This window comes from Macaca mulatta, chromosome 7 (genome assembly GCF_049350105.2).
Source record: "Macaca mulatta isolate MMU2019108-1 chromosome 7, T2T-MMU8v2.0, whole genome shotgun sequence".
Lineage (NCBI taxonomy): Eukaryota > Metazoa > Chordata > Mammalia > Primates > Cercopithecidae > Macaca > Macaca mulatta.
In genome coordinates, this window is record NC_133412.1 from 133,214,259 (window position 1) to 133,235,354 (window position 21,096).

Below are 21,096 nucleotides of genomic sequence, written 5' to 3' on the forward strand. Positions count from 1 at the left end.
TCCTTGATGTCCAAGTTACCTTTTGATAAATTCCTTAAGGATCATGTTTTATTTGACTTTCTACAGCAATTAGTGTAGTTCCTGACAAATAGGAACCACTATTCCCTTCACTATTTCAATAAATGCTGAATGAATATTTTATACACAGCTAACCAAAGGGCTTGTACCATATGCTCTACTAATTTTATTCTAAGAAAGTGTGATGTTCAAATATATTTGAAAAACAGCAGATATTTCAACAATAAACATGTTAATTCTGATTGGGTCATACGTAAAGGCCATGAGAAGAACAAGCATAAATACACCCTCTACATAAAGATAATAGCTCATCCTTACTAAGCATTTATGCTGTGCCATTTACTCTGCTAAGCAATTTACAATTATTTGATTTAATCCAATGACATAACTCTCTGTGGGTTAAGTTCTATTGTTTGCCTTATTTTACAAGATATGCGGAAACCGAGCACTAGAGAAATTACATAACCTCAAGATCACACAAGTAGTGAGCAGTGGTGCCAGGGTTTCAACCCAGAGTTCCTGACTCTGGAGCCTCTACTCTTAACCATATGAAACAGACTTCTTAGCGGTAACTGGTGCTTCCAAGATGCTTAATGTGGTACTCTGACCCGCAATAAGTGAGCTTCAATGAGAAAAACTTAGGATGGACCAACAGCACATTTTCCCATATTCTATCAAATCGTGAAGACACCAAACTACGAAAGGGTCTACCTGCAAATTAAGTCCTTGAAGACAAGTATATGTATATCCCGGGTTTTCTTCCACACGCTTTCAACAAACTACACTTTTCCTCTGAACAGAATATCTTAAAAATAAATAAATAAATACAACTTTGGCTTTCTTTTAATATTCACACAGTAATTATTTTTCTATTATGAACTGAAAACCTAAATACTTAAATACAAAGTCATCATTTCCAGGATAGCCAAGAGCCAAGAACTAAAAAAAAAAAAAAAAAAATTAAGGCCTCGTTTATAGTTTTGAGGAATGGGGATCCAAACAACACAGTCCACAAGTCATCTTGGACTCTGAAGTGTGCAGAACTTGCTACAGTATCTAACCAATCACATGGGGGAGTTGCGGGTACCTTGATACCGACAAGTTAGCTTCAAAGTTCCCTTACACGAGCCTCTAAATCAGCTGAGACCAATTATTGTTAATGCTCTCCGGGGCCGTGTTGAGGACTCCCAATTGGCAATCTGGAACGTTTCCAGAACTTGGTGGGGGGGAGGGGGCTCATATTTCGTGGAGAATGGGGGAGGTGAGCCCTGGATATAGGGATAACTTTTTAACTAGCCTTAATTGGGGTCTCTGCGGCCAGGCTGTAAAGATTCCCGCCACACTAATAAGAATCAGCCACGGCCTTTTAATTGGAACGCCGGAACTCTGCCTTGTTTTACTAATATCTTAATAACACGTTTCTATGATGGACATGTTGGTTCCTTGTATTTTAAGACGCGGCCACAAACTGAAGCGATAGCGATCACGTATATGCAGTCCCCCAATCGTCCAAGCCGAATAGGTTGCATGTAGTATCACTCAAAAAACATTCATTACCGTCGGTGTGTTGAGTGGTGAGGGCCAGTGTGCGAATTCATTAATGGAAGTCGCGGGACCCCGAGCGGTTGGAGCCCTGCCACACCCCTCTGCTTGCGTTAAGACAACCTGACCCAACCTCTGGGGAATTGATGCGCAAAATGGCGGTTGCACTTCTGTTCTCCGACCCCGGCGCACAATCCTGAGGAAGGACGTCACGTCACCAGGGCAACGACACTCCTGCGTAAAGGCCCGGCCCAGTGGAAAGTTCAGGGCGTCCCCGCTCTCGCCGCTGGTGCTTCTCCTAGGCCCAGTGCCAGACCAGAGCATGAGCGACTCACGTCGTCCCTGGCCAGGCAAATGTTGGCCTAAGCTTGGCGCGAACGAAGCGCGCTATTTCCCTGCTTCCTTTAGGCCAAGCCTGCTGTACGGCAGGGCCCGCCCCCGGAGCGAGCATAGACCGGGGCAGCGAGGCCAGCCGGGCGCCGGCCAGGTCCTGAGCGCGCACGCGCTCTGTTCAGCTCCGGGTGGCGGTCGCCGGAGTTGACGTTAGCCATGGAAACCGAGAGCTGGCCCGGGCGGGGCCACGGTGAGCTTGTTGTTGGGACGCCGCAGCTTTTCTGCCTCCGCATTCGGGCAATAGCCAACCTCCCGGCGGGAGCGCCTAGCCCGGGTTTACCTGCAAAAATGCAGTCCCCGGGATGCCTTCGCGTCTTCGCTTCCCTCGGTTGACTTGAGGTACGTTCGTTGTCCGATGTCCACCTTGGGACTTCTTCGGCGCTTTAATGTCCAAGCCTGTGCGGAGAGCCAAGTTGTTCTTGGAGTATTCATTGCCACAAGAAACACATTTTTCCTTTTTAGTTTCAAAACCTGTAAGTGCAATTATTGCGCTTAATGAACTCAGTCATTAGAGATAGTAATTCAGTGTGATTTTAACTTTACTTTGAAAGACTACTTTAGTCTGTTGAATTTGTAGCATTTTGTTTCTAAGAGACTCGTACGAAATGGAAAATGGCACACCCGGAGCTGTGTCCCTTAGATAGAACTGTACTCTCACGCCTTATCTCCAGCTAAACCTCTTTTGTCCGAATTGTTCAACTCATGGGCCCCTGAACGTGAAGCGCTCCTTCCCCCACTGATCTCGATCTCTGTCCCCACAACCTCCTGTCTGTCCAGGACCAGAATTTACTCCAGTGAATCGAAAGTTGTTTTTCATGCCGCTGCATTGGTTATCTGCTTCGTATCCATCATTTTTCACTTACTCATTTTTTACTATTTTTAGGTGTTTGTTTTCTTCATTAAATCATTCCTGCAGTTAGGGCAAAGACTGTCCTTCATGTTATTTGGTATCCACCGCCACTCACGCCAGATCCCCAAACCTTTAGCATAGCATCCAGTTCAGATGTTGCCTTTTTACAAATTTAACTGTTTGGAGCATCTGTTGGCTACTCCTAAATTTCCTAAAGAGCTGCCTTCTAATTATTAACTGCTGTGGAAAATACCAATCGGGGAACCTTTTCTTTTTCCTTTTTAAGAGCTTTATTGAGATGTAATTTACATTCAGTAGAGTTCACCCATTTACAGAATTGTGCAACCCTTACCACAGTCAAGTTTAGAACATTTGCATCACCCCAAAAAGAAACTCTTTACCCTCAGCAGTCACCACCTCCCCCATTAACCTTACCCCACCAGCCATAAGCAATTACTAATCTATTTTCCGTCCCCATAAATTTGCTTATTTTGGACATTTCACAAAGATAGGATAATACAATATGTGGCCTTTTGTAACGGGCTTTCACTTAGTGTGTTTTCAAGGTTCAGCCATGTTGTAGAATGTATGAGTACGTCATTCCTTTTTATAGCCTAATTCCATTGTGTGGATATATCACATTTTATCCATTCATTGATGAACATTTGGGTCGTTTTCATTTTTTTGGCTGTTAGTAATATTTCTTCTATGAATGTTTTGTGTACAGATTTTTGTGTATACATACATGTTTTTATTTCTGTTGGGTGTATACCTGAGAGTAGAATTACTGGGTTATATGGTAACTCTAGCCTTTTGAGGAACTGCCAGACTGTTTTCCAAAGGAGCTGTATCATTTTACATAACCGCCAGATATGTTTGAGGGTTCTGATTTCTCCACAGTCTCATCAATACTTATTATTGTCTGCCATTTTTATTGTAGCCAGTCAAGAGGATTTGAAATGGTACCTAATTATGGTTTCAACTTGTGTTTTTCTAATGAGTAATGATGTTGAGCATCATTTTATATTTTCTGTGCTTATTAACCGCTTGTATATCATCTTTGGTTAAATGTCTATTCAGATCCTTTGCTCATTTTTTAAAGATTGGATTATTTGACTTCTCGTTATTAAATTGTAAGAGTTCTTTATATAGTCCGGTTGTAAGTCATATATGTATATATATATGATTTGCACAAATTTTCTTCCATCCTATAGGTTGTTTTCACTTTCACAGTGGTGAGGACCTTGTTTTTTAAACACTTTCTCACTTGTTACAGGGTACTGGATACCAATCCCCTCATGCTGGCTTAGCTATCAAAAGTTTCCCATTTTTACACTTTGTAGATTCCTCTTGGACCCACTTTTCTCCAAAGAACCCTCTTCCCCCAAGTTATCCTTCCAGTTCTCTAGCTTCAAAATGAAATTCCCTTTCATTTGGCAATTGTTAGTCCAAACTGCACCATTTTGTAACTCCCCCCACCATTTTGCAGACCTTGGTCAAAGTAACACATTCCATGGGAGTTTGGGCTGTGAGAAACATCCTGCCTAACCACCTGACCACAGTGCACAAGAACATCCTTATCATACCCTGCTAAGCAAAGGCCCGACTGAAGGAACATCCCTATCATACCCTGCAACCGGAAAAAAGGGCCAAACCACCTGATCATAGGAACATCTTATCAATATCCTGCCGGGCAGTGAACCAGACAGCCCAGACCCCTTCTGCCCATACCTGTAAGTCCCCAGCCTGTGAAGGGCGGTAGGCTCTGGCGTTAAGCTGCTCCCCCATCTCTGCAGGTTTTTGCAATATACCTGTGTTGCTGTAGAGCCCCCCCACCCCCATCTCTCTTTAACCCCCACCTTCCCTTTTAAGAAAACCTAACAGCAATAGCATGGTATGATTTAAAAACTCATTCTGCCACTAACTGACGTTGTATCTTGGTTAAGTCACTTAATATCACTAGTTCTCAGGTTTTTTTGTAAAATTAATTAATTTCTTTCTGGTAATTCATGTGAGTAGCAGACTTTCACCTGATACTTGATTTTAAAAGAAAAGTTTTTCAACCCAATTGAATTTGTAGTGGGTGTCAAGAAAAATGATGGGACAAGTCTCAATCATTTTGGATTTATTTGCCAAAGTTAAGGACGTGCCCGGGAGACAAGTCTATGCCTTTCTCTGAAGATGATTTTGAGGTGTCCAAATTTAAAGGGGAAAGGGCAGGATATTGAGAAGTACACAATTGTCATATAAGAGGTAGGTAGGGGCAAATAGTCGTTTATGCCTTTGTCTGGCTCAGTGAATCTGCATTTTTTACATAAGATGACATAAAAGGGGCAGAGGAAAAAATGGGGGAAATCTGCATTTTACATAAGATAACAGACAAAATGGGGTGGGAAACAATCAGATATGCATTTACGTCTGGTGGGCCGGGGTAACTGCCCCTGTAAGCTATCAATTGGCATTGCCATGATGAAATTTTAGCTCACTGGGAATTTCCTTGTGGGCAAAATACAGGGGAAGTGTGTAGCTTTCCATCTTGTAGCCATCCTGTTTAGAAACCAAAGGGGGAGACAGATTTGCATGACCCAGTTCCCAGCTTGACTTCTTCCCTTTGGCTAAATGAGTTTGGGGTCCCAAAATTTAATTTCCTTTCACATTTCCCTTCTTTTTTCTGTAAAATCTTTTGGAAAAAGCATTTTAAAAGGAATACGAGTTCCTGGCCTCAGGTTGGTTTTTCCTCCCTTTTTCAAGCTGCTTTCTTACTGCTAGGATGGTTTATTCCTAGCAGTTCAGGTCCCCAGTCTCTAGGAAGGCTCATTCCTAGGAAGTCATGCCCCATGAAGATTAAAAACAACAGGGAGAGGAAGGAAGTAAAAAAGGAAAGGGAAAAAAAGAAAAAATATGTAGGCCAGATTTATAGCAACAAAAGGAAATCACACCTGGAAGCTGGGTCAGGCTATATTACTGCCTTCTCAATTAGAGCAATTTTCTAGGGAATCATTACCCTAGCCCTTTCAGTTGACATATTTACAGGCACATCCCATAACAACACTGTAAGCAGAAACAGGACACAACACAAATTAATATTACTAATATAAGCAATAAGCTTCTGCCACCAAGTTCCCCAGGATCCAAACCCACCACTCAACCAGTTGATTAACGAGGGTTTTGGATCTAACAGGTATCTGGGTTTTCTGGGTTTTCATATCAGTCATAAGTCAGGTTATGTTCTTCAATTCATCTGGAGTATAAACGCAACATTCCGTTTTTATGATGGCGCAGGTCCTCCCTTGTGCTGCCGTAAGTCTATCTAAAGGCATACAGTTTTGCAGCACAACTTTCCTCATAAGCATGACTTCCTTGTTTAGCGAGGAGATACTCATGCAGCTATCATTCAGGACCTTTTGGGTGTAATTCATTAAAGCCTCTATATGCCATATAACATCTTCAATACCTATCTGTGGTATTCAAGCTAAGTGGTCATACCATTGAAATACCAAATGTGTCCAACAAGATTGTAAATGAAAAAGGTTTGCTGGTTTTGGCAGGGTCTGAATTACTTATCCTTGTGCCCAAGCATAACCTAGGGAACATTGTCCTAACCACTCTGGAGGTAACCACGGCCATAAGTTAGTGCCACATAGCCAATATGTCCCATTTGGAGCTAGCCAATAAATACCTGGTCGTTGGCACCCAATGGGTGGCATGCCATTCAATGTCTTGTAATATGATAGTGTGGTCACATCGTTTTCCAGGTATCTACCCCATATCTCTTGTACTGTTTGGACATAGGTCCTTGGTGTGATTTATTTGCTCCCAGCACAAAGCATTTTGGCTGAGTTGGCCAAATGAAGCGGTGAGCCAGATAAATCAATACCAATTTAAAAGGCCTATGTTGGCCGGGCGCAGTGTCTCACACCTGTAATCCCAGCACTTACAGGTGGCTGAGGCGGGCGGATCACGAGGTCAGGAGATCGAGACCATCCTTGCTAACACAGTGAAACCCCGTGTCTACTAAAAATCAAAAAAATTTGCCAGGCGTGCTGGCGGGTGCCTGTGGTCCCAGCTACTCAGGAGGCTGAGGCAGGAAAATGGCGTGAACCCAGGAGGCGGAGTTTGCAGTGAGCTGAGATGGTGCCACTGTACTCTAGCCTGGGCAACAGAGCGAGATTCCACTTCAAAAAAAAAAGTCCTGTGTAACAAATAATTGTTTTTGCTGTACTGTATCCAAATAATTAAGCCAAGTATAATAAAGCAAGCCAGTCCTGCCATGACTTGGCTTTTAATAAATGGGAAACTGGAGAGAGAAAATTATGTTTCAAAAACTGTAGCACACCTGTTGTTAAATTCTAGTCTTGCCTAATGTTTTTCAATTTTTATTATTTTCTACAGTTTAAATTAAATTCTAATTTTTCTGGCTACAAGTTTCTAAATAAGTTGTGCTTTCTTAAAGCCCTATGAACTGAAAACTAGATGTTTTATCAGGCGCTGCCTCTAAGCCCCCCAACTATCACAGGAAGAAATCTCTTCACTGCTGGGCACTGACAACTAATAGCTGAGGGTGCCCGGAATCCTTCACCCCCATGTCTAGTGAGTCTACGGAACCAGGGTAATTGAGACAATATCTTTTACAGGAATCAACTCCTGGATACATCACACTGGAGTCGAAGCCTGGTAAGCTGAGGAAGCAACCCCTGACAGCCCAAAGGAACGTCTTAAATATGATGGAAATTATTTACTACGCCACCCTTGTGGGAATTGCTTTACTCACTGTACTGTTTGCAGTAGGACTATATACTGTAGCACCCTCAGGGTGGAATATCTGACAGGGAATCTCAATTGCTGTAGCATTTTGCTTAATTATTATCCTCATAGAAGGAATAACGGTTACTAACAAAAAATAATACATGGGCCTTTCCAAACATGTGCCTCTGCCTCTCATTAGGTAGGGAATGTTGTTTCTATCTCAACCAATCAGGCCTAGTAAGAGACTCTGCTGAAAAACTTAAAGAAAGGGCTAAAAAGCTAAGGGAATACCAAAACAACCAAATAGATTCTTTGGGAGCAGAATCATAGCATGGGTCACCCCATTCCTGGGCCCTCTCCTAATATGCCTAGGACTAATGTTCTTACCCTGCCTAGTTAACCTTTTTCAAAGATTTTTAACTGACAGAATCATGGCCATTTCACAGACAACTACCCAAGAACATCTACAGATGGTGTTACTTCTGCAGTCAATGCAAGACTCAGAAACTGTCTATCCCCTTGTCAACAGGAAGTAGCCAGAAAGAACACACCGCCCCTCATCCTTTTTATAACTACAGGGTCTGGATTGACAGAGCAGGAGCATCGCCATCTTGGACGAAGACCAACATTTTAAGTTTCACCTTGATCAAAATCCACCAAAATCCAAAGGGCATTAGCCTTATAGCTAAGGTCAGCATGACCATAAATCATACATAACATCTCTGACCAGAAACATTCCAAACCCCTCCTGGACCAGAGACATGCCAGCCCCGACATGACCTTCCCTCTGGCTGGAGAGATGTCAGCCCCAAGATAACCTCCCCTCCGACCAGAGACATTCCAACACTGTCATAAGCTTCTCCCCCATGTAGAAACATTCCAAGCCTGTAATAAGCTCTGTCACCAATAAATACTCCTAGTCTGTAAGAGAGAGCTTTCCTGACTGAAATTGGCCAGAAGCCTCTCTCAGGTTTATTCTCCAAAACAAACCTGTCTTTGACTGTTGAGCCACTTGTTGTTTTTCTTTCCTCTTTAACTTACACTGTGATCTTATAGAACACTCTTATTCAAAAACCCTCCAAAAGTTCCTCCAAAAGTCTTGAATTTGAATACCATTTTATAGATCCAAAGAGATGTTAATGTGCTTGTTCCTTTTCAGTCTTTCTTTTCTAGTACTTGGGTAGACTTTCCTTTCACTGGTTGGGGAGGAGGGTGCTTACCATATAACTTGTAAACCAAAGCATGAAATGTATGTTTCGGTTTAAACACCAAAGTCTTTCGCCGGGTGCGGTGGCTCACGCCTGTATTCCCAGCACTTTGGGAGGACAAGGCGGGTAGATCGCCTGAGGTCAGGAGTTCAAGACCAGCCTGGTCAACATGGTGAAACCCTGTCTCTGCTAAAAATACAAAATTAGCTGAGCCTGGTGGTCCATACCTGTAATCCCAGCTACTCTGGAGGCTGAGGCAGGAGAATTCGCTTGAACCCGAGAGGCAGAGGTTGCAGTGAGCTGAGGTCATGCCATTGCACTCCAGCCTGGGCAACAAGAGTGAAACTCCGTCTCTAAAAAAAAAAAAAAGTATTTCAAAAGACTCCAGAATTTAGCTGTTTATCCATGGAATAGCATTCAGTTAAGATTCCATAGAGTATTTTCAGGATTATAATGGTAGCTATCTTTGCATCTTTGGATTCCTACTGGTACCCTCAACAGATAGCAGATGGCTGTAAGACAGACTTCATATGTGCATACTTTTTAGAATTGCGCTAGTAGTAGCAAGTGATTTTTATCCAGAGCAACTGAAAATTAAGTTCTTTCATATCATGCTTTTGAGTACTTAGGTGTATAGGCCAGTTTGTTTTCTTTGCCAGGTATAAAGTTTTCTGTTTTTCGAATTACAAAATGTGGTAATGCTTGGAAATGTAAAACTTTAGTATATTTCCTTGCAGATTTTGTAAAATATTTTTTAGGAACATGGATGAATACATTGTATTTATTATTGAAAATTTGTCTAATTTTTAAACAAGCAGAAATTAGTTTTTCTTGACAAGTTTGAGTTTAATTTAGGTTATTTATAAATTAACTTTATGGTTCTTGCTTAATAATGAAAATGGAAAGACTTCCAGAATTGCTTCTACCAACAACAATTATTTGAAGGGAAAATGATATTTACTGGATTGTAACCTTTGGGTTAGAGAGAGCAGTATTATCACTGAGCACCTTGTAGGTACTCAAAAGTTTGTAACTAGAAGTTTAAATTGTGGGAAGTAATAATTTATCTTTTAGCTGTTTCTTCATAGAAGGAAGAGTAACACATTTGGCCTATAATTAATAACTATCAAAATTTAAATATTTAATCTTTTCTAGCATCTTCTAACAGTGCTTTAAGAAAAAGGTAATGGTCAGGTGCAGTGGCTCATGCCTGTAATCCCTAATTCCAGCACTTTGGGAGGCTGAGGCAGGCGGATCTCTTGAGGTTAGGAGTTTGAGACCAGCCTGGCCAATACAGTGAAACACCATCTCTACTGGGAAAAAAAAAATACCTGGGGGTAGTGGCTCATGCCTTTAGTCCCGGCTACTTGGGAGGCTGAGGCATGAGAATCTCTTGAACCTAGGAGGCGGAGGTTACAGTGAGCCAAGATCGTGTTACTGCACTCCAGCCTGGGCAACAGACTGAGACTGTCTCAAAAAAGAAAAGGAAAGAAAAGGACAAGGTAACATAGGAAAAAAAAAGTCATGTCAAAGAGTTAATGCCCTTCATATATGAAAAGTTCTTCCAAGTTCATAAGAAAAATGTTCAAAAATGATCACTTCAATAGAAAAATAGGCAAAGGACATGAAGAGCCAATTTACAAACAAAAAAAAATAGCATTTATCTACACACACACACACGCCCAAACATATATACATACATGTAATTAATTTTTTTTTTTAATTTTTGAGTTGGAGTTTCACTCTTGTTGCCCAGGCTGGAGTGCAGTCTCGCCATTTTGGCTCACTACAACCTCCACCTCCTGAGTTCAAGTGATTCTCCCGCCTCAGCCTCCCAAGTAGCTGGAATTACAGGCACCCACCACCACGCCTGGCTAACCTTTGTATTTTTAGTAGAAATGCGGTTTGGCCACGTTGGCCAGACTGGTCTTGAACTCCTGATCTCAGGTGATCTGCCTGCCTCAGCCTCTCAAAGTGCTGGGATTACAGGCTTGAGCCACTGTGCCCTCCATAATTAATATTCTTAAACCATATTCATGAAACAATGATAGGATTTTGAGGACTCAGCTCTGATTTCTTAAATCTTGCCCAAATTCCTGTCTAAGGGGCCTAGAGAGTCATGCCCTACAAATCATAAATTCTCATCAGATGGGTTTTATTTAACCCTATATATCTTGACTTACTTTCCAATCTGACTCTGGCATAATAAGGAAGAAAATCAAAATGTTTTACCCAAAAATATATTTCCTTGCCATACCTTGAAATTGCCCTGCAAAGTCTCTTGTGGGAAAAATCCACATTCTTTAATGAGGATTTTTCCCCTTTCCCCTTTGTTTTCCTTCCTTCTTGTCCAGTTCCAAGAGATAATCAGCTAAGAGCCAGGCACCCTTTTAAGTCTGATAAGAAACATTTTACCACCTGCTGTCTAAAGTCTGCTGAGAGCTTCCTCTGCACAATAAAACTTAGTCTCCACAGTCCTTTATCTTAACCTGAACATTTCCTTTCTGTTGATCCCAGGTCTTCAGATAAACTCATCCTATTGTCAACCAGAAAATGTTTAAATTTACCTATAGTCTGGAAGCCCTTGCTTTGAGTTGTCCCGCCTTTCTAAACCAGACCAATGTATTTCTTAAATGTATTTGATGTCTTATGTCTCTCTAAAATATACATAACTAAGCTGTACCCCAACCACCTTGGGCACATGTTTTGAGGACCTCCTGAGGGTTGTGTCTGGGCTATGGTCACTCATATTTGGCTCAGAATAAATCTCTTAAAATATTCTATATAGTTCGACTTTTTTTAATCAACAATTTCATAAAAAGGAACACTCAGAGATTAAAGAAGAGCTCTTAGAAGTTAAAAAAGTGAACAAAGATTTGATAAATTTCTACACATCTATTAGAAGATAGTCTCCTGAAAGTACAACAAAAATATAGTTAAGACAAGTGCCTCAGTGCAGAAGTACTCCTTACTATCACCTCACCTGTTATGATGACTACTATCAAAAAGACAAAAGATGAGTGTTGGTGAGGATGTGGAGGAATTGGAACCCTTGTATGCTGGGTGGGAATGCAAAATTGTGCAGCCACTATGCCAAAACAGTATGGAGGTTTCTTTAAAAAAAAAAAACTAGCAATTTTGCTTTTGGGTATTTATACAAAGTAATTGAAATCAAGATAAAAGTGATACTTGCCCTCGCATGTTCATTGCAGCATTATTGAACTTAAATGTCCATCAACAGATAAATGGTTAAAGAAAATGTGGTGTAGACAGACGATGGAATATTATTCAGCCTTAAAAAAAAAAAAAGGAAACCATGCCATATGTAACAACAGATGAACCTTGAAGGCATTATGATAAGTGAAGCCAGTGACAGAAGGACAACTACTACGTTCCACTTATGTGAGGTATCTAAAATAGACAAACTCCAAATCAGTGAGTAGAATGGTGATTGCCAGAGAATTGGGGGAGGGAAAATGGGGAGTTGCTATTAAACAGGTATGAAGTTTTAATTATGCAAAATGAACAAGTTCTAGAGATCTGCTCTACAACATTGTGCCTGTAGCTGACAGCACTGTATTGTACACTTAAATGTTTAACAGTAGATCTCATGTTAGTGTTCCTACCACAATAAAAAATCAAAATCCTAACAAACAGGGGGAAAGAGGGATTCAATAAATGAAATCAACCAATCAATAAAAATAATATGATAGATTTAAAAAATTTTACTAAACAAAAATCAATCACTACAACTTCTCAAAATTTTTTTGTTGAACTTAGAGAAATATATATTTAATCCAAAAATGTGGCCACTTTTGTTTTTTTTGTGTGTGTTTAACAGATTTTTAGCGTGGTGTTATATATGTCTGAGTTACATACAGTTTTGGTAACTAAGAATTCCTCTCAGTACATTGCCAAATTGATCTCTGTTTCTTATTCTTCTGAGTAATGCATAAGAAATACAACTCCCAAATAAAGCAACATTACTGTGGCTATTTTGTTGGTCCACTTTCATAGTAGTATATGAAGAAAGCCTATGGCTTAAATCAATGTTGCAATGTCATCTTTATCCCTTCAGTTCTCTTTTCATAGTTTTGTTTTTTTTTCCTAAGTCTTGAGCCGTTTTTAATTTGAATATTGTAGAGGTGGCATCCATACCAATGCATCAGTTCTTCTGGGAATTATTTGTCTTTCAGAACTACGTGCCAAATTCTCACTGGGGGAGTACATTTTAGTTATTGTGAATTTGTTTTCTATGCTAGTAATTCAGGTTAGCATTTAGAAGATTTCTCTATATAAATGAAACTGTTGTCCCCTATAAATAAAGTATTTTCAAATTCTTCAATATTTTTAAATGTTCCAGGATCTGTAATTAAAATTAAATGTCAACGGGTACCAGTGAATCATAATTTTTGTCTTCATACTTCCTTAACGAGTTGTTAGTATCCATCAAGTAATCCTCTTTTATCCTTAAAAAGAAAATAGAAACACCCATACTTTAAATCAGTCTTTAGGTCTGATATGCTTGCTACCTGTCAAATTTCCCTGATAGTTTTTTGCTTGTGTACCTCTGTTCATGACATTCCTCCTTAACTGGCATACCCTTTCAGTTCTCGGTTTGGCTCAATCTTTAAGATCCTGTGGAATCCCAGGCCAGTGTTTCTTAAAGTAGTTTCGATAAAACATCAGTTACGTGATCTGTTATTAGATATCATGGAAAAAGTGGGTTCCAAGGTCAAATGAATTTGGAAAACTCAAATGACACATTTTAAGCAGACTTGCAGAAGTGTTTTTTAATATCAAAGATCTCAAAATCTTTAATCTGCTAATATCCATTGTGACTCTTCAAGATGACAGTATAGTGTATAATTTTTCAAACTGCTTTGACTACAGACGCCTTTTCAGCATATATTCTGTGGGACACATGATCCTGTATCTTTCAGCCTTTTAAAAATTGTTCACTCAAATCACCATACCAGTGTCCTCTCCCATGTTTCTTAGGCTTCTTGAGGGAACATACATTCTCTTTGTACTTCTTGGTCTGGTCTCACTCAATTCTTGATTTCTCCCACTTTATTTTGCCTCTTATGCCTACTGTTCTATGTCTGCCCTTCTTTCTCAGTATGAACTAGTTCTTCCTTTCCTGATGATGCAGGTTAAAGCATAGTATGGGACAGGAAGCAAATTAAAATTGGACTTCTGACATCTTAAAATTCTCCAGTCATTTCCTTCACAGGAGAAACCCAGCCATATTTCTCCCTCAGGCTCATCCTGCTCCTGTGTCGCTATGTGGTATATTGATCTAGCCAGAATCTTCCCTGAACCAGTAATACTATGAATAGATAGTATTATTTGCTCCGTAAAAAATAAGATACTTTCCATTTTAAAACTTAATAAACAGTTTATAGGCTTACTATTTTGAGTAGAGTAGGATATGCTGCAAGTTTTTGAAAATGGTAAATACGGCCAGGCGCGGTGACTCATGCCTGTAATCCCAGTAGGCGGAGATCATGAGGTCAGGAGTTCGAGACCAGCCTGACCAACACGGTGAAATCCCATCTCTACTAAAAATATAAAAATTAGCCAAGTGTGGTGGCACACACCTGTAATCCAAGCTACTCAGGAGGCTGAGGCAGGAGAATTGCTTGAACCCGGGAGGTAGAGGTTGCAGTGTTCTGAGATCACACCCCTGCATTCCAGCCTGGGTGACAGAGCAAGACTCCATCTCAAAAAAAAAAAAAAAGAAAGAAAATGGGAAATACTCCCAGCTTCCCTTTAAGACAGCAATATGACATATTTTCCAACTTTAATTGTCTTATTTAGGCTGTGTCATTAAAGTATTACATGCTTCTCCCTGGAAAGGTATTTTGCTAAATATGAGGAATCAAGAATCTCAAGATGTGGCCTCTGTATTTATCCGTTTTCACACTGCTGATAAAGACATACCCGAGACTGGGTTATTTATAAAGAAAAAGAGGTTTAATGTACTCACAATTTCTCATGGCTGAGAAGGCCTCACGATCATGGTGGAAGGTGAAAGGCATGTGTTACGTGGCAGCAGACGAGAGAAAATAAGAACTGAGGCCGGGCGCGGTGGCTCAAGCCTGTAATCCCAGCACTTTGGGAGGCGGAGACGGGCAGATCACAGAGGTCAGGAAATCGAGACCATCCTGGCTGAGTGAAACCCCGTCTCTACTAAAAAAAAAAAAAAATACAAAAAACTAGCCAGGCGAGGTGGCGGGCGCCTGTAGTCCCAGCTACTTGGGAGGCTGAGGCAGGAGAATGGCGTAAACCCGGGAGGCGGAGCTTGCAGTGAGCTGAGATCCGGCCACTGCACTCCAGCCTGGGCGATAGAGCAAGACTCCTTCTCAACAAAAAAAAAAAAAAAAAAAAAGAAAATAAGAACTGAGTGAAAGGGGTTTCCCCTTATAAAACCATCACATCTTGTGACACTTATTCACTACCATAAGAACAGTATGGAGGAAACCACTCCCATGATTCAGTTACCTCCCACAGGGTCCCTCCCACAACACATGGGAATTATGGGAGCTACAAGTCAAGATGAGATTTGGGTGGGGGAACCGCCAAACCGTATCAGCCCCTATGCCCAATAACATATTGGTAGAGAAAATAAATAAACCTGAAAAGATAAAATGTAAAGAGGTGAACAATACAAGAAGTTACTCCAAGAATGCCGTATACTCATACATGTTACAAGGTTGAGTATCCTTTATCCAAAATCCTTGAGACCAGAAGTGTTTTGGATTTGGGTTCCCCCCCCCCCCAGATTTTGGAATGTTTACATTATACCAATTATGCATCCCAAATCCAAAAATCAGAAATGCCCCGTTAAGCATCTCCTTTGAGTATCATGTTGGCACTTAAAAAGTTTCAACTTTTGGAGGATTTTGGATATTCAGATTTGTGATGTCCAACTTGTAGTATGTAGAACAAGCAGTGGTTTTGGTATACAGAGAGAAGAGATACTCAGCTACACCAAACTGCTCTGCAAAATTTTCAGAAATGTCTTAAAAGTTGTTTAACGTTACGAATTAGGGAAGGGAGGAGAGGACATCATCCTAGGCAAAGGAGAGAGTATGAGCTCAGTGGTACCCAGGAAGAAAAACATAGAACGTATATACAGGGTGTGAGGTTGAGAGTTCTGGAGGACATTTGGTAATTTGAAGAGATGTTAAATGTTACATATAAAAGACACACAGCTTAGTTAATATTCCTTCTGAAACTTTTTATATATATGCAAGCCATATACAGCAATCTATATATATAGATGTGTGTACTCTTTTTTGGATACAAATGGTATCAGTAGTGTGTTTATTTTACTTTTCAGCATATCATGGGCATCTTTCCATGTTTCCATAATAACGCTTCAGATATTGCACTGTTTGGAATATGATCACAGATTATTTCATCAAATGGATGAAAACATTTAAACAAAACTTTACAAAAGACCCAGAAATACTAACATGCAGATAGATAATCTGGTTTATAAAGTATCTTTACTTTCCCAGGAAGCCACTCTACCTTGTTTCCGAGTTAGTAGAGCCAGAAGGGCCAACTTTCACCTAACTCCTTGGGGAAATTTCAGGCACATCCACATTCTTCAAAATCCAGGCCATCCATCCAAGTTCATTTTCCTGTCTGATGGCATCTTCCATAGATAACTTATGTCAGAATGTTTATCCCCTCCCACAGGAGTGTGACCCTCCTTACCCATTGGCTTCTATAAGACAAAGTGGAATATTGTACACTGAGCGTACGAGACAAGCTCGTACAAAGGGGAAGGAGGCACTCTTTCCATTCCCTAAGATTGACCAGTAGACCACTAACGTTCGATTTGGCCCTGTAGTTCTGTTATTTTGTGAGTATAGTCATCCCTTGGTATCTGTGAAGGATAGGTTCTAGGACCTCTCTCAGATACCAGAATCCAAGGATGTTCAAGTCTCTGATATAAAATGGTATCGTATATGCATATAACCTATGCACTTCCTCCCTGTACTTTAAATCATTTCTAGATTACTTAGAATACCTAATACTATATAAATGCTATATAAATAGCTGTACTTTATTATTTAGGGAATAATAATGGGAAAAAAATCTGTACATGTTCAGTACAGATAGTTATTTTCCTGACTATTTTGTCTGTGGTTGGTTGAATCCATGGATGCAGAACCCACAGACACAGAGGGCCAGCTGTACTTGCAGGGCTGTCCTGTGAGTTAAAAGCTGTGATTCATTCTATGCAGAACTAAGACCAATGACTGGAAGATGTAAGAAGATAGATGTTTACAATTTTTAAAACTCCATAGCGGTATAACAAAGAGGTGATCTAAGGTACTAATTCTTAAAGGTGACCCCCCAAACTTTTCATGCTGCCCCAAATTTCTCTCCAGAATTGATACTGGTTAGGTAGAACTGACTAGAGGAAAGATTATGTTTAAACTGACTGAAAGAAAGGCTATTTTAAGATAGCTTTAAATTTAATTTTTCCTTTCTAGCCTAACATGATCCACCAAAGTAATACTTTGCTAGCTGGTTTTGTGTAGGGTAACTGTTTTTCAGAATAAGCTGCAAAGATTAAGGAAAAGTTGAACTGAAGATAACTTATGTTATTTGATACTTAGATTTTATGGCTATTGAATAAAAGTAGCCTAAATTGATTTGAGTTGAAAGTATTGACATTTTGGACTTTCCATTGACCTCAGAATTTAAATATGTGAGTTAAAGTCTAATTCCAAATATTAGGTTATAAATGAATAAAGAATATGATTTTTTTTAAAAAAGAAATAAGGCTGAGCACAATGGCTCATGCCTGTAATCCCAGCACTTTGGTAGGCGAGGCAGGAGGATCACTTGAGCCCAGATACTCAAGACCAGCCTGGTGGGTAACATGGCAAAACCCCATCTCTACAAAAAATAAAAAGTTAGCCAGGCATAGGGGCATGTGCCTATAGTCCCAGCTACTCAGGAGGCTAATGTGGGAGAATCACTTGAGCTTGGGAGGTCAAGGCTGCAGTGAGCTGTGATCACGACAGTACTCTCCAGCTTGGGTGACAGAGTGATACCCTCTTTCAAAAAATAAAATAACTGAGCATATTTATTTTGTTTATAATATGTTATAAACAAACTAACACTAAGTTGCTATAAAACACTGTCAAGTATGTGTCAGGAAGGGGTCTGAGGAGTACAGTTATAAATCCTACCCTTGAAGGAAGTAAGGAGATAAAATAGTAGTGTGATGTTTTTCCTCACAGGTTTTAAGTATGACATTTTCGAACAGTGACTTTTTTTTAATTTTTATTTTTTAGAAACTGCTGTGTTACAGAAAAGCATGTGACTTTCAGAATAATCCCGAGTGAGGATGAGTCCAGATGTGCCTCTACTGAATGATTACAAGCAGGACTTCTTTCTGAAGCGCTTTCCACAGACTGTCCTTGGAGGCCCTCGATTCAAATTAGGCTATTGTGCCCCTCCTTACATATATGTTAATCAAATTATTCTTTTTCTAATGCCATGGGTTTGGGGTGGAGTCGGAACACTTTTGTACCAGTTAGGCATCCTGAAAGACTATTACACAGCAGCACTTTCAGGTGGATTAATGCTTTTTACTGCATTTGTCATCCAGTTCACAAGTTTATACGCCAGAAACAAATCAGCAACAGTAGAAAGAATACTAGCCACGGATATCTTAGCAGAGGAGGATGAACATGAATTTACAAGTTGTGCTGGTGCTGAGACTGTCAAATTTCTCATTCCTGGCAAGAAATATGTAGTCAATACAGTTTTTCATTCTGTTCTTGCTGGATTAGCGTGTGGTCTTGGAACATGGTATCTGCTCCCAAATAGAATAACCTTGCTGTATGGCAGTACAGGAGGCACTGCTCTACTATTCTTCTTTGGATGGATGACATTATGTATAGGAGAATATTCATTAATTGTAAACACAGCTACAGAGACTGCAACTTTCCAAACACAGGATACTTATGAAATTACTCCTCTTATGAGACCTCTTTATATTTTTTTCTTTGTTTCTGTGGATCTGGCACACAGGTAAAAACCTACCAAATACTTTGTAACTTGCTTTGTTTTTAAGTATACAGAGTAAGAGAGCTCTCCTTTTAGTGTTACAAAAAAATGAATCCATGGATTAAAAATAAACCATTGGATGACAGGTTATTTTGATAATTATTCTTTCAGGATTAATCTCTGTAAAACATACTAAAGCAATAGTTGAAATTTATTAAAGAGTTTTTTAAAAAACCCTTTTTGAGATAAGGAACTTTTCAATTTTGTGTTTCACTTTAAATAAGGAGCTTTGAGTTTTTAGGATAGCCTGGCTGAAACCTGTGTAAGGAGATGGAACTTTCCTGTGGGGGGGAAAGGAAGAATTTAGAATTTATACACATAAGTATTATATAAAAATTGAGTGACTTTAAGACAAATAGAAAATTTATTTCTAATTTTGTGATAGCAACAATAGTAGAAATATTGATTTTTTAAAAACCAACTTGTTACAGAAGAAAAATAGAAAATAGTTTTTTTAACAAACATGATTGTTCACAAAATTGTTTGATAACCCCTTTTACTTGCCTTTTCAAGTTTGACTTTTCTTTCTCTGTCTCTATAGATTGCAGCTTTCTTTTCTTAGGTTAGTGTCCAGGTAGATATGTTCAGGCATGTTACGGTGTGAATATTTGTGCCTCTCCAGAATTCATATATTTCAGTCTTAAACCCCAATGTGATAGTATTTGGAGATGGGGCCTTTGGGAGGTAATTAGGTCATGAAGGTGGGTCCCTGGTATGATGGGACTAGTCCCCTTGTGAGAGGAGGTACCAAAGAGCATGATCTCTCCCTCTCTGTGCCATCTAAGGACACAGCAAGAAGGTGGCCACCTGCAAGCCAAAGAAGAGAGCTCTCACCAAAACCTGACCATACTGGCAGCCTGATCTTGGACTTCCAGCCTTCAGAACTGCGAGAAAATAAATTTCTGTTCTTTAAGCTACTCAGCCTATGGCATTTTGTTATGGCAGCCTGTGCTGATTAAGATTTTGCTACTAAGAAGTGGGATGCCTTTGTAACAAATACCTAAAGATGTGGAAATGGCTTTGTAACTGTTGGTAATGGGTAGAGGCTGAAAGAGATTTTTTTGTTTCTTTGTTTTGTTTTGTTTTGTTTTGTTTTGTTTGAAATGGAGTCTTTGCTCCATCGCCCAGGCTGGGGTGCAGTGGCACAATCTCAGCTCACTGCAACCTCCGCCTCCTGGCTTCAAGTGATTCTCCTCCCTGAGCCTCCTGAACAGCTGCGTTTATGCGCCACCACACCTGGCTAATTTTCATATTTTTAGTAGAGACAGGGTTTCGCCATGTTGGCCAGGCTGGTCCCAAACTCCTGACCTCAAGTGATCCACTCGCCTCGGCCTCCCAAGTTCTGGGATTACAGGCTTGAGCCATCACGCCCAGCCAAGGCTGGAAAAGTTTTGATGTGCATGCTAGAAATATGGACATTAAGGGTGATTCTGATGAAGTCTGAAGTCCCCTGAACCCAGAGGAAAGGCAGTCCTTGTTACAAAGTATAAAGAACTTAGCTGAACTGTGTCCTAGTGTTTTGTGGAAGGTAGAACTTTAGAGCCATGAAGTTGGATACCTACGTAAGGAGAGTTCAAAGCAGTGTTGAAAGGAGCAGTTGGCTTCTCCTGACGGTTTCTAGTAGAATGTGAAAGGAGAGAGATGAATTGAAGAAGGGATTAAGCAAGAAAAGGAACCAGAACTTGAAGATTTGGAAAATTTTCAGCCTGGATTATCCACATTGTAAAACATGAGAAAGCATATTCTGAAGAGAACACCAAAAGTGTGGGGCTGGACTGTCACTCAGTAAAGAGCTTTTGGCATTATATGAGTAGGAACACTGCCAGTTTGAATTGAAGCGGTTGGAGACAGGAAGTAATGAAGGCCGACAGTCAAACTTCTTCGATTTGACAGGATGTAATGATAGAACTGTTCAGCTACAAACGTGCAGTATTCTTCTAGAAAAGGAGAAAATGATGCCAAAGGTGATTTAAGGGTCTTGAGGGCTACCACCTCAGTTTCAACAAGTCAGATAGCCTCTACCCAAAGCCTTGGGAGCAGTACTGAACTTCAGAGCCACAGAAGCAGTACCCTCACCTAGAGCAGTGGCAGTGACCTGCCACCCCAGTGGCCTGGATGGCAGAGTATGGAACCAAACAGAATTATTCTCAAGCTCTTAGATCTATTGGAATTTGCCTTGCTAGGTTTTGACTTTCTTGGGATCATCACCCTTTTTTTCCTGTTTCTCCTATTGGA

General features: G+C 40.2%; 1 protein-coding gene across 7 annotated transcripts in view; it reads left to right on the plus strand.

The window, feature by feature from the left end:
• Positions 1-1,866: 1,866 nt before the first annotated feature.
• PCNX4 (pecanex 4) overlaps positions 1,867-21,096 on the plus strand; it is a 43,905-nt gene continuing 24,675 nt past the window's right edge. For 2 of the 7 annotated variants that reach the window (XR_013396289.1, XM_028851586.2), the window contains exons 1-3: positions 2,074-2,292; positions 11,999-12,164; positions 18,084-18,825. Coding sequence is in view for 4 of the 7 variants with exons in the window: in XM_028851586.2 (XP_028707419.2) it covers positions 18,137-18,825 (689 nt within the window). In the remaining 3 variants the exon portion in view is untranslated. Of the gene's footprint in view, positions 2,293-7,437; positions 7,478-11,998; positions 12,165-18,083; positions 18,826-21,096 lie in introns of all 7 variants that reach the window. The other 5 variants (XR_013396288.1, XM_001095482.5, XM_077941076.1 and 2 more) reach the window with 4 other exon arrangements.